The 13788-nt window shown below is 35.4% G+C and overlaps 2 protein-coding genes across 4 annotated transcripts in view; one reads left to right on the top strand and one right to left on the bottom strand.

Moving 5' to 3' along the window:
* Nucleotides 1–13788, top strand: part of 5-HT2A (5-hydroxytryptamine receptor 2A) — a 391848-nt gene that overhangs the window by 37415 nt on the left and 340645 nt on the right. The window lies entirely within an intron of this gene.
* LOC141486409 (uncharacterized) lies at nucleotides 4079–7339 on the bottom strand. The gene is made up of 2 exons (XM_074184309.1): nucleotides 7028–7339; nucleotides 4079–6463 (listed from the first exon to the last, which is right to left on the bottom strand). Exon 2 carries the CDS (start codon nucleotides 6436–6438, stop codon nucleotides 5002–5004), a length of 1437 nt encoding a protein of 478 aa, XP_074040410.1. The 5' UTR covers nucleotides 6439–6463; nucleotides 7028–7339; the 3' UTR covers nucleotides 4079–5001.

Here is a 13788-nt window from a genome sequence, read left to right as displayed (position 1 = left end):
TCAACACCAAAGCGTTATTTTAACACCTCGACACGTGTTTCGATCACCAAGTGATCATCTTCTAGAGGAAGATTGAACTGAACATACTTACAATGTTATCCTCATTTATACCATAGATACCTCTACTAGGTATCTGTGTCTTGAGTTTCTACAATTACTTTTACAATGTGTCCCTATGTAATAGTCAGGTGACTCTAATAATTAAAATATTATTTAAACAAGCTATATGGTATACTATTAGGTATTGGTCCACTATCGTTATTCATAATATTATTATTTTTGCACTTTCATAGGCATGCCTGTTGTTGTCAAAAGGCATGCCTATGAAATATTAATGAACGAAAGTCTATGAAATGTTTTTGTTGCAAAACATGATGGGTGACTGCTGATTTTTCTGGACTTCCATGTTTTAGGTGTGCTTAGTGTTCCTTAAATTTTATTTCAACAAATTTTTAGTCTGTCCATGATATTTTGAATCACAGTCCTTGCATTCAGTTTCGTAAATAGCAGACTTTTCCAAATTCTCGACTTTGTCTTTTGAATTTCCTAAAAGGTTCTGCGGTGTATGACTTGTTTTAAAAACCACTTTCATACCTAGTTCCTTGGAACATTTTCTAAGTTTTAGGTGTTGAAATAATGGTTTGGTGTTGGGGAAAGACTCCAGTAATATTCATTACTATACCGAAGGATCCAAACAGTGCATCACAAATGCACTAAACTTGTCATTTACTACTGGTGTTTTTTCTTCTAGTTTGAAATCAGCAAAAGGAGGTGCCATTGATGACCCTAGCAATTTCAGACAGATCTCAATTTCATCAGAGTTCCCAAAAATCATTGAAAAACTAGTCCAAAGTAGGATAGTGGGTTTCTTGGAGAAACATAAAAGTATAACTCCCGTACAGTTTGGCTTCCGACACAAAAAAACACGGATGACGCCATCTTTCATTTCCTCGAAAATGTCTACACGACCCAAAGTGATAAAGAAGTGGCGGCGGCAGTATTTCTGGACCTTTCTAAGACATCCTGCTGCAAAAACTATTCCTTTATGGAATCCGAGGAAACAGCCATAGAATGGTTCAGATTTTATATTACTGGTAGAAGTCAAAAAATAACACTTCTGATAATAGAAAAATTGTACGCAAGTTCCTCAGGGGTCAGTCCTAGGCCCAATTTAATCCTTGCTATATGTTAACGATATGGCAAAACTTGATATCTACTGTTAATTATCTTATGGTTGCCTTGCCACAAATGTCATATCTCGTGAACTCGGATTTTCAGCAGCAATAAATGCATACTATTCATTTATGGAGAGTCACCTTGGGTACAGAATTTTTTTCTGGAGCTCAGGCAGCCAGATGCAAAGTATATTCGTTATCCAGAAAGAGCTTTGAGAATAATATTCAAATTGAAGAGCGTGACTCGTGTAGGCTACTTTTCTGCAGAAATAAAATATTAACATTATTTGAAATATTCATTCTAGAGACTGTCTGCTTACTTCACAAACATAAAGAAAAGTTTGTCCTTCTACTGCCCACATCATCTATGACCAGGCAGTCTCAAATCTATAGAAGTAGACAAATATATAATCATTTAACAAAACATATTACATCAATTAATGAACTTAAAAAATTTTGAAAATCAGTAAAGAACCTTGTTTTAGGAAAGTGCTTCTACAGTTTGGAAGAGTATTTTGCATACAAATCCTAGTCTTTCGGTAGGTATACCATAATGTATATTACGATTTATGTCTAGTAATTTTAAAATTTTGTTGTTTCATTGAAAACATATTTGTACATTTTTTCTCATCTTTGATATTTTTTGATTTTTTTTGGTCAATTATTTTTAATCTTCACTGTATTTTTGTGAATACTATATAGTCTTTAAAAACACATTTTTTATATTTTTGACATTTTATGTATTTATAAACATGACTTCCTTTGTCGACAAAATGTATTTTAGCAAGTAGCAAGTAAGTGATATTTTTTATTATGTGAAACAGCTTGAAAATGATGATACTAATTTTGTGCATGTACGTTATTAGTATCAATATTCAATCCTTCTGTCGGACATCCCGATACACACACGTTTTTTTGTGACAGAATAAATATGAAGAATAAAAAGTTTATCGGGGTAATGGTTTCTGTCAAGCGTCGAGTAATTCCTTCAACAAGATTGCAGGAACCTGAATTCACGTCGTCGATTATTCTACTTATTTCAAAAGGCTCTCCAAAGTGACTTCATTATTTCGAAGCAGAACAGCACCATCACATAATCAAGCGGGTTATGTGACGACACGGTTTGGAATATATTAGGATTTCAATTAGTCTCTATGTAAGCGACGAAACATTTATCATAATGTATTTCGAATAGTTGGTTGGCAAATTTCCTCTCAGGTTTGATTTCGAACGTGGAATGTAATGAGGAAAAGGAATCTCTGAATGAACGGAGTAGTACAGAGTATTAAAGGCTTTGAAACTTGATGCCTTCCGTGAAATTCTCTGGGGAAATCAAAATATTTTCTATTAGGTGGAATGCTATTGCAATTTCCTTCGTTTTATCGGGTATGTAACGTGTAGATTACTTGAGAAGGTTAAGGTACACAATTCAATATCTGCAGATATGAAAAAAACTAAGAAGTGGTATGATGCTAATTTGCTATCCTTCAATATCACTAAAACAAACATTTCATCATTCAGATGTGCTCTTGATGACCTATCATTTGGTGATAACTTAGTGATCAAGAACGAAACTGAATCTAAATTTCTAGGTATACATTTACAATAACCTCAAATTTATTGAACATATCAAACAACTTAAAAGTGAAATTTGTTTGTTATGCAGTGAGAGTAACTTCAATAAATTTGGGAATCAAAATTGCCAGAACGATGTATAACGCCATCGTTGAATCCCATCTACGTTATGGAATACCTTTTTGAGGAGTTTGCAATTCATCAGCACTTATTCTGTCTGCATCAGTACTGCAGAAACGGGCTATGAGGTATGTGTGTAAGATTAAACCTCGTGATTCATGCAGACACAAATTCGTTGGGCAAAAGACTTTAACACTGATTGCTTTGTTCATTTTGGAATCGGTTTGCCTCATTTACAAAAATATGTCCCTATTTGAGGCTTCATGACACTCTAATTGCACTCGTTCCACCTCGTTGAAATTGCCAATTCATTTAACAAATTTGATCAGGGATTTTATTAATTACAATGGGGTTCAAGATGTTTAATCACTTGCCCTCAGATATAACACAGGCAAATTTGACCAACAAAAAGTTTAGAATAAGAGTAAAAACATTTTTGGCTGAAAGACCCTATTATAATTTGCAAGAGTTCCATGATAATAAATTTACGTGACAAAATGTGCATATTTGAATTACGGTTATATAAGATTTTTGTTTATATTCTTGTTTGGATATAAATGTTTGATTGTCTGGTGCAATGGGTGTGTTTATTTATGTAATATTATATATAAGTATATATGTTGCTATATTGTCCACTTACAATTCTGTAATACATATCGCACTAGTATTTCTAAAGTGACATAAGTCAAAAACCTACATTTCTGGGAAAACAGGAAAAACTTTTAATGAGCTTGGGGGAAAAACAATTACATAATCAACTTATCATTTCCAAAAATAGGCGGTAGGAAAATCTGATCCAACATTGTTATTGCATAATGTCGATCCCAAGCCTTGAATATTGCGCTTTTTGAGTTGTGACAATTTTTATGTAGTTGAAATTTACAAAGGACTGGATTATTTTGAATTGTGACACAAAAAACCAATTTCAGTGAAAAACCAATGTAAAACAAATAGATGAAAAACAATTTTATCTATTTTTTAAGTTTTTGTTTAATTCAATGTTTTGATTTTGAATTCGTTTAAAAATTTTACCCCGTCAATTGAGATGCCTAATTGAATGTATTTTTATAGAAGTGAAACGTTGCCCAAGGAAATAGATACACAATTTCACAAAAAAGATAAAAGATCTAATTAAATTGAAATTCATTTTAAGTCCATAGATTTTTCCTAGAGAAAATAAGTCAGGTAAATGAAACAACAGTACAATGCATTATAAAAAAATTATATTTAATACTTATTATTAGAACAATGAACATTAAATTTAGTTAACATTAATTGAGAACATTTTTGAAATAAGAGTTGTAGTAAGATTGTGGTATTATGTTTTTATTAACAAGTTCTTGTAAGTCTTTCTTTTTATTTTCTGCTAATGGGATTGTCTCTTCATAAGCCTGAACCAACTGGAATAATTGAGGTTCTTGAAACGTCCCTGAATGTTTCCTTTTTCTTAAATTGCGCACATTGACCCTCTTGAAAGATACATCTTCTTAGGAAGCTTTGTAGAAGAAGGCGAAAGGGTGCTGTTTTTCAACACGAAGAACCTTGATTTCTTGCCATTTGATTTGCGTTCTATCAGCATCCATTGTAAAATTATTACCCCATTCTTCTTGCAGGATTTTTAAGTCATAAAAACTCTCATGAGTCAACTCATTAACATGATATGGAGGGCCGTTCTTTTTTGCCATTGTAATTAAAGTTGCATACTGCTGTGGTACATAGATCGGGCAAGCCTTAAGGTGTCTGCTAACCTGTTTTTCTATTACGCTATGAATATTGTCACCCTCGTTTTGAGAGTGTCCACGTATAAGATATTTATGTGTAACACTGCGAAGTTTGGGAAACTTGTTAACTGCGTAGGAATATGCTGAAAGCACGTATTTGTTTTTTTGTTGCCCACAACAGTTATCGGAGTAGAAAACAATATCCTGTTCATCGTTGTTGGTCTTTTCTATCAACATTTTGATGTAATGCAAAATACAACTTCCGATTTCTATTGCACCACGTTTTCCTTCTGTCTCGTCCCAGAAGTAGCACTCAACATTTTTCGCATTTAGGTCGCTTATAGTGAAATTAAAGCAATTAATTTTACTTTTGTAGTAGAATGATGATATTTACCCTTTGGGTACTGGCATTACCGCCTGTAAATCCTATACAGCGACATGAGCCCCAGTCGGATTTTTTTGTCATTATCCTTTTCCGTACGTGATAATTCCTTTTCTTTTTTGTGCATGTTATAAGCTGAAAGTAATGTCTTTTTTCTCTCTTCGTCAGCATTTTTGAATGACTCGCAGAGATCGCATTGGTCCTTTTTGGGGATATAAAATGAAATGTTGTACTCGTCACGAAATATTCGATTAAACATGGCTGCATTTGTAAATGGTAAGTTTTGTTTTTGGCGATCGTCCTTGTAGTCGCGGAAAAGATCTGCCAAACTTTTTCCACTGTCGATGAACTCTCGGGTGGTTTGAGCTCTTAAGTAATGTGACTCGACTCTGGGAATGGCTTCAATAAACTGCCCCACACTATTTTTAAGTTCAGGGTCAATGGTGGGCTGCTTACCATGTTTGCCTCTCATTTCGGGCTCCAAGAACCCATTATCAGTTTTCTTAATAAGCGCTGTCCGGATTGGTCTGTCGTTAATATCAAGAGTTGATTTGAAAAACGCTTTACATACTCTTACACGAGTTTTGTTTATCTCAAAATAAAATGCAGAGTTAAGTTTTCTGTGATCCTGTGTGCTCGAGTATCGGTATTTGGGTTTTATAAAAGTTGTGTGTCGAACAATGAACTCACTTTGGCTCTGTAAATTAGCGAGGCCCCAGTAATGATAAAAAATTTCTTGACGAATTAAATTATTTATCTTGCTACTACAAGCGAGTCTACACTTTTCTCCGCATGGTGGACGTACTTTCCTCTGAGGAAATTGCTTTTTGGATTTTGATGACGATTGGTAAGCTTTTCCGGAATTTCTTAGCAATGATGCCTGTTTGTTTATCCAATTTTCAGGCTTTCTTCCCCTTTTCCTTCCTTTTTTTGTGCCCATTTCAACTTCATTTTTATCAACATTATCTGTATCTGTAGTTTCCAAGGAACTGGATCCAACTTCGTGTTTGTCTGAGCGGTCCGAGGAGCAATGGACAACGTCATGTTCGTTTGAACTTTCCGATAAACTATCAGTGGAACTGTGTGTGAAATTCTTGTCCACGTCTGAATCATCGACGTCGCTTTCGTTACTGTGCACAGGCGACACGTAGTAAAACCTATTTGGTTTTATTTTTGTTAATCGCATCACGGTAGGGCAATCACGATCATAATTTGTGACAGTATAGCCTTTATCAATTTCATCAAGTGATTCGGTTGACCTTTGAAACATGGATGCAGTTGAAGTTTCAATATCAGTTAGTTGGTTATTTTCATTATTAATACTTAATAACGTTGTATCAATTATTTCTTCAGCCCCAGTTGTAGTTGGATTTCCCGTAAAACTTTCTTCTTTTCTTGTGGTGTTAATGTTAGTTTCTTTCGCCATTTGCAAAATTCTCTGAGTGCGGCTTGAATAGTTTTGCATTTTTCAAACAGTAGGGCTTCCAACACTGAAACAAATACCTTTTTCAAAATTCAACCCCAAAGAAAGCTCTTCAAAACTAATTGAATGAAATGTCTCAATTGATAAATGTTTTTTTTTTCTCTTTATCAATGTACAACACGTTTTATGAGAGGGTGAGGTGAAGATCAAAAGATTCACCGACACGAAATTCCAACAGTTTCTTCCTACTTTTGATTAAAATATTTCAATAACTAAAAATCGTAGATACATAATAACAAGCAAAATAAATGTTTAGCATTTCATCCTCTGTATAATAAGCAATAATAGAAAGTTATGTACGACAAGGTGTCCCAAAGTAGGTTAGGTCAACTTTTTGCAAACTTTGATTAGAATAGGTCAAATAAAAGATTGTAAGGTATACTGTAAGCAAAGAAAATGTTCAGCCTTTCATCCTTTTTCGGTTGAATCATAAACGATGGTCACCGGATCTCTTTTTAAATACAAAAAAGAAAAAAAAACCATTTCATCAAAAGTGACATTACTCAAAATGACTTAAACTAATATATCAACAGTGACATAACTCGAAATAAGCAACAGGTTGTTACATTACCTGAGTCAGCTAAATCGACACAACTCCAAATAGAACGTCTTCTTCTCAGACTTTGAAACATTAACAATGTCACAACTCAAAATAATGCAGTTTTGAACTTACTTTTCACTTCAGTTCACCTCAAAAATCAAGACTCAACTGACAATGTGTCACTCTTGCCTATGGAGGGGGACCAGCATTAGTTCAGCAAGAGTGACACAAGTGCCCTCTGGCGGACAAGTTCTGAAGCTAGGTTGATACAGTTTTGATGATTGATAAAGAGATATTTACCAATTTCTTTCATAGTCATAACTCAAAAACAACGAGTTTTGAGTTGTGTCACTTTAGAAATACTAGTGCGATATGTGTTCATATATGTATGTATATATGGGTATATATGGGCACTATCGTTTTGTTAATATATATCACATCCATTTTCAACAACATCAATATCGATTTCAACATGTTTTTATATATTATTACTAGTACGCGTATTTTACAATAATTGTGATTTTATACTTAATTGTCAATTTAGTTTTATGTTTTCATGATTTTATATTTCAATAGAATTATATATCAAAACTGACAACTTTTTATATTTATACTTATATTTGTGATTTTATATCATCCCCACACGTGGGGTAAGTGGTCATTGGGTCTGAGAATCATGTGCCCTGAGCAAGCACAGTGAGCCAAGAATGACAGCCTTCTGCATCTGTGCGGCTAAGATTTCTGCCTTAGTGTGGCAAGCCGATATGATTTTGAGATTCGAGAGTAGAGAGGACATCATTCCACCAAGGCCTCCAATAATCAGAACAACCATCTTGACAGAGTGATCTGGATAGAGTCTGCGGAGTTCGAAGAGAAAATCTCGATATTTTATCCATTTTTCCTCCTCTTTTCTGACGATATTCGTCTCGCTAGGAGCTGAAAACTCCACGACAAATATCGTTTTGCTCTGGTGGTCGAGAAGGACTACATCAGGGTTATTAACTTGTATGAGCCTGAGGGTGGGGAACGAATAGTTCCAATAAATTCGGCACTTCCCGTTCCCCACAACAGATTCAATATCTCCCGGAGCGTAGGGCAACACCGGTGTCTCATCAATACCGTAAGAGTGCCGTAGATGGTAATATAGCACTCTAAGGGTCGCGTTATGTCGATGGATATAGGCAGAGACCGCATATGCTGGACATGCTGATAGCAAGTGCATTAGGGTCTCGGGTGCCTCGGGGGTGTCAGCAACCTATATACCCATCACGCGACTGCAGTAGACTAATGTGTTGAAGACACCATCCTGGCAAGCTATGATGAACCCCTCAGCTTCCGACTTCAGCCCACTCGACCGTGCATTGGCTTATCCTTGTGTCTCCGCAGAAGTAAGGTGATCTCTGCGGCTTTTATCTGAGCTTTTTGCTGAACGGGTTCCAACTCGGTGACGAAGTTGTGATCACCTCGTTCAGAGTCGAAAACTTAGATTATTATTATTACAATCAATTTAAGTACATATGCAATTTCATGTGAATAAATATTGGTATGTGATGAATTTAGCCGAAACTTTGTGGATATCCATGACGTATTCAAGGAATACGTGGGATTTTCACTGAACGGTTCAGAAACACGTATTTCACATACAACTAGCAGGGAATGACGGGATGGTTGAAAAAGCATTATAGAAAAAACTTGACATTACTTGTTTCATTCATCAAAAAGCTCCTTCTCCTATCTCAATTTCATCAAAGAAATATCAGGAAGAAATATAAACAAGTTTGATATATCACATCACAACAGTTCTATCATCAAAATATCCTTTACTAATGTCGTACAGCGTATAACGCGGACGACGGATAATTAATTGTCGCTCCATCGCTCAAAAGTAAAATGAAAAAGCAAAATGAAAAATCAACCACTCGGTAAACAGTGATCACAATACAATCGACTATTTCGAGGTTTGTTGAAAAAATAACGTGTTTGTTCAAATTTTGTAGGCTACATACACTCGATTAGCGAGTTTTTTTATTTTTTCATATTAGTACACTCGTCTAGAATATATGTTTTCAATTTCAGCTGTTAAGCATGTTCAGTTCGTTGGTGAGAGGCATAAAAGTTGCAAGTGATTTGCGTGTTTGACGATTTTCTGCTATCGAATAAAATGGATCGGAGAATTGAATACAATTTTGTGAAAAAATGAAATTGAGTGCTCAAGAACAAATGAAAATGCATACCTTTATTTAATATGAAGTGATAACTTGACTCTAGGGTTTGTTTGCACATTGATGTTAACATTTGGGACTTTGTTACGATTCTGTAATGTACTTGACATAGTTACGTTTTAGTTTTATAATTAAATTATTCATTAGTGTTGAATGTCTTTAAGCTTATTTTTGTGTTTTTAATTTTTTTTTATGTTCCATTTGGTATTTTATTAATAGTTTGTGGTGTATAGGACTGATAAAAAATAAATAGGTTTATTTATTTTTAAGCAATTATAATAGTTATATTAAGGATTTTACTTGTTGGGTTGTTAACTGAACTCTAATGCTTGACTGGTTTCAACAATTGAAACTTTCTTGACGTACCATTTGGGATTTTATAATAATTCTGTAGTGTACTTGACCGATAAATAAATAAATAAACACTTGAAATGCTGACAGTGACATATTAGGATTGTACTCTGAGTCAAAATGTTCATACGTGGCACAAGCTTTTCACAGAGGTGTAGTTTTTGAAATTACTATGCATCTTCATCAAGTAACGGCCGAATCAATCAGAAAATTTTCACAGAAGATCGAGAAAATGAGAATGACGACACCATGTCAACATTCGGTAAACATGTTTAGAAAGTGAATGGCCGAATCATCATTAGAGAAGTGGCTGAGGATATCGGCATATCAGTTTGCTGATGCCATGCAAATTTTCCGGGAATTTTGGGCATGAAGCGTGTGGCAGCAAAATTTTGACAAAAAAAACGCACCTACAGAAGTGATAACTTCAATTAACTTACACGACCATAACATAACTTGGATCGAACAAATAGATCATGTAACAAACTCAAAAAAGCTGCTTTGCCTTACTAACACTAAAAAAATCTCTTTATGAATCATCTCTCCTGGAAAAATATTACTCGTTGGTCTACTGGACCACTGGATTTCAGCTTGAGCCCACTTGATGTTATGTTGATGATTCCAAACATACTCTGCTATTCCGGATTTGCTGGTTTCTCCTCGTTGTGTGTGTTTCTTAGGCTCAGCAATGCGAACTTTCAATGGCCTCTTAGTTTCACCGATGTATGATGCTCCTTACCCGCAGGGTATCCGATAAATTCAATTCTTGGAACCGCAGTCCGCGTTTGGTGGCTTGGTTTTCGTGAGGCTGTTACGGATAGTGTTCCCAGATCTGAAGCAGGTCCTGATGTTATACTTGGACCCAATCCTTCTCATCCTTTCCGATAATCCTCTGATGTAGGGAAGTATAAGTACTGGTTGTGGCGACTTCTCTTCCTTGTGGAGCTCTTGCTGTCTTCAAGCTAAAGCCTGTTCTACCATCACTCTGGAGTAACCATTCATATGGTTACTCCATCAAGCTCAACAGAGCTAGATGTTTATTTTATATGTGTACCTCTTCAGATTTTATATTTTGATGTATCTGAATTTTAGTTCTCATCTCATTATCCATATTTGCAGAATTTCCTTGTTCAATTATTTGTACAATTTAGTTGATATATTTGACAAACCTTCACCACAGTAGAATTATACAACCAGTAGGCTCTCTGACCACGTGATCCGCCCGAATTGTCGAGGACCTTCAACCGCTTTTAGGATGAGATTCTCATCCAACGCGTTCAGTGCTGTAGTATCGAAGGATTCGACTCTACCAAGGGCATTGGATTAGTTATAATAAACGGTCGGAAATTGATATTGTGTTCAGTTTATTCGCTGTTGTTATTATTGTTTTCAGTTTTTGTAGTTGGTTATAACTAACTTATCACAAAATCTTCTATAAAATCTTTGAATTTCGTTTTTATATGAGCGCACGCCTGTGGTAAAAGAACAAAATTGGCTCCGCACTTCGTTTCGAGGTCACCGAGAACTTGAAAGTAGTGGGATGGGACTTACTGGTTGAGTTTTACTATGCCTCTACCACAAATTTTTTCTGAATTTGGTATTATCTTCATAATCTATACTTATAAATGAGGAAGTCACTCAACACTCAGTCATTCATCTTTGTTTCTCCGTACTGGTAAGTCTGAGGAAGCTAAAATTCGGTATATAGGTGCATCTCAGGTCTTAGATTTGCACTAACAGATAATTTCCAAATAATCCAACTGCCCTCTCTCCGTCGGGGTAAAAGGGGAGCGTTTACAAATGAAAATTAACTTTTCATCACTGTTTCTCCATACCTACCGCTATATTTTCGGAGGCTTAAATTTTGTAAATAGGTAGGTGTGCAATTAGAAGATAAAGTTTATCAGTTAGTTTTTCTGTATGTAGGTTTGTTTCATGATGCAGATGTGCAATAAGACAGAATTTCTAAATAATTCAACTGTGGTGCCAGCAGTGGGGGAAAAGGCGCGTTCATAAAATATAGTTATCTTTTTTCATCACTGTTTTTCATACCGGGCGCCAGCCACGGTGAAAAAATCGCGTCCACAAAATGAAGTTTCCTTTCAATCACTCTTTCTTCATGCCGTTGAATTTCCGGTGGGTGAATTCATATTTAGTATCAGCATTGCACTCATTCGGAGTCGGGGCGAGTCGCTAGTTCCTCATAAATGAAACTTGATCCTTTGATCCTTTTTCATAATGTGCTTGGTTTCAGTGGAAAAAAGTGATTCGTCATTGCTTATGTGCCAGAAATATTTATTTAATAACCAAACGAAATATTACTTCAAAGTTGAGGTGCTCGTAATTGAAGAAATAATTTATGAACACCTTATATTATTATTTCATTCAATTTGGAAAATGATTAGACTTATCAAGGAGTTTATTTTCACTTCATCTCGGTTTACTTCAAGTACTGTTTGGGCGGAAATTGGATTGAATTGAACATTTCCAGATTTAATCTTTGATAGGTTCTTACTTAAATTGAGAGGGGTAAATTTTCAGGAGAGAAAAATTTTTGTTGTGAAATCCTATAACTGTAGTCTCTTCTCTTGATTATCTAATCTAAGTCAAAAAAATTCAATTTGTACACCCCTTTTCTGCCGCTAGGTCGATAAATAATGGTAATGAAATTAGCCTTCAATTTCCGGTTGAAGTTTTGAATAATCGAATTTCCATTTTTCCCTTTCAATTTCCTACCACATCAAAAATCAGCAATATAAATACTAATTTCATCAAAGAATATTCCTCTCCTAAACCATGATTATTAACCCCGAAGTGACACCGCGCTAAAGCCAATTTTGCAGTGAAATTATATTAAAACTTGAAAGTTTTCCTATTATCTAACACTATTCAAGCTCGCTTCAGAATGAAATCACTACATCAGACATTTTTATTGCAATTTCAAAGAGTTATGCACTCATCGCTGAAAAGTGTTTTAGTACTTGGTGAAAGTGCCTGAAGTGGCGGTTTCGATAGGATTCTTGAGAACACCTTATAAATTGCATCGCTTAATAAACCACAAAGACGAGGAAAGGTATTTGTTCAATCTTTGCTAATCATGGCAGAGGAGAGTTCGATTCGGAAACCTCTCATTCCGAATAGAGCTGGCTTTGATATTCCAAATTTATCTTCGAATTGAGCTTTACCTCTTTACTCTTAATTTTGAGAGTACTTTGTGAGCACAATATACTTTGAATTTTGTTATGATCATCATCAGGGTTTTCTATTCCCAATAGAATGTTTGCTTTTCTGTTTGTTTGGAGGTGGTTGACAATATTTCATGGTGCACTTCACTGGTTCGAACTTCCATTGTCTAATATGATCTAAATTGATTTGAAATCCCTGGAAGAATCTATACAAAATCGAAAAGGTCACCTGAAAAATTACAATTATATCAAGTGAAAAAACTAAAATTACAATTAAATAAAATACAACCAACAATAAAAAAAATTGAACTATTAACGCGAGATGAAAATTAAAAAATTATTAACAAGAAATGAAAATTAAAAATTAAAAGGTTCCAAACCAAGTTACTTCTCGATTTTTCGATTGTTAGTATCCACAATCGTGTTCGGGTGATAACTGGACTTCCTCAGAGATCTGACTATTTATAGGTCATTCGAGTGCTTTCACTTATCCCCTCTTCATCGGTTTTATCGAAATCTGACCGTTTGGCGGGAGTTGGTCGTGTTCCGCTTGATTAGAGGTTTCCATATGTTGTGTTTCTCTACGCTAGCTTAGCTAAATGCGTTGTTGAATAACATATATGCGGCTTCTTTGAATTTTCTCCTAAACCAGTGTTCCTCCTGTGGATGATTTCAGCTTGAGCCCACTTGATGTTATGTTGATGAGTCCAAACATGCTCTGCTATTCCTGATTTGCTCCTCGCTGTGTGTGTTTCTTGTGGTCGGCAGTGCGAACTTTCAATGACCTCTTACTTTCATCGATGTATGATTCTCCGCATTCGCAGGGTATCCGGTAAATGCAATTTTTGGAATCGAAGTCCGCGTTTGGTGGCCTGGTTTTCGTGAGGCTGCAACGGATAGTGTTCCCAGATCTGAAATAGGTTCTGATGTTATACTTGGACCCAATCCCTCTTATCCTTTCCGACAATCCTCTGATGTAGGGAAGTACAATTACTTGTGACGGCTTCTCTTCCTTGTGGAGCTCTAGCTAAAG

This window comes from Leptinotarsa decemlineata, unplaced genomic scaffold (genome assembly GCF_025532065.1).
Source record: "Leptinotarsa decemlineata unplaced genomic scaffold, Ldec_3_MD MMD2_tig00026354_RagTag_RagTag, whole genome shotgun sequence".
In the NCBI taxonomy this organism is placed as follows: domain Eukaryota; kingdom Metazoa; phylum Arthropoda; class Insecta; order Coleoptera; family Chrysomelidae; genus Leptinotarsa; species Leptinotarsa decemlineata.
Note: the sequence above shows the minus strand (reverse complement) of the source record. Positions and strands in the feature narration are given on the sequence as shown.

What these genes read in the sequence shown, in the direction of transcription:
- LOC141486409 (XM_074184309.1), bottom strand. Translation starts at nt 6,438, where the DNA reads ATGCAAAACTATTCAAGCCGCACTCAGAGAATTTTGCAAATGGCGAAA.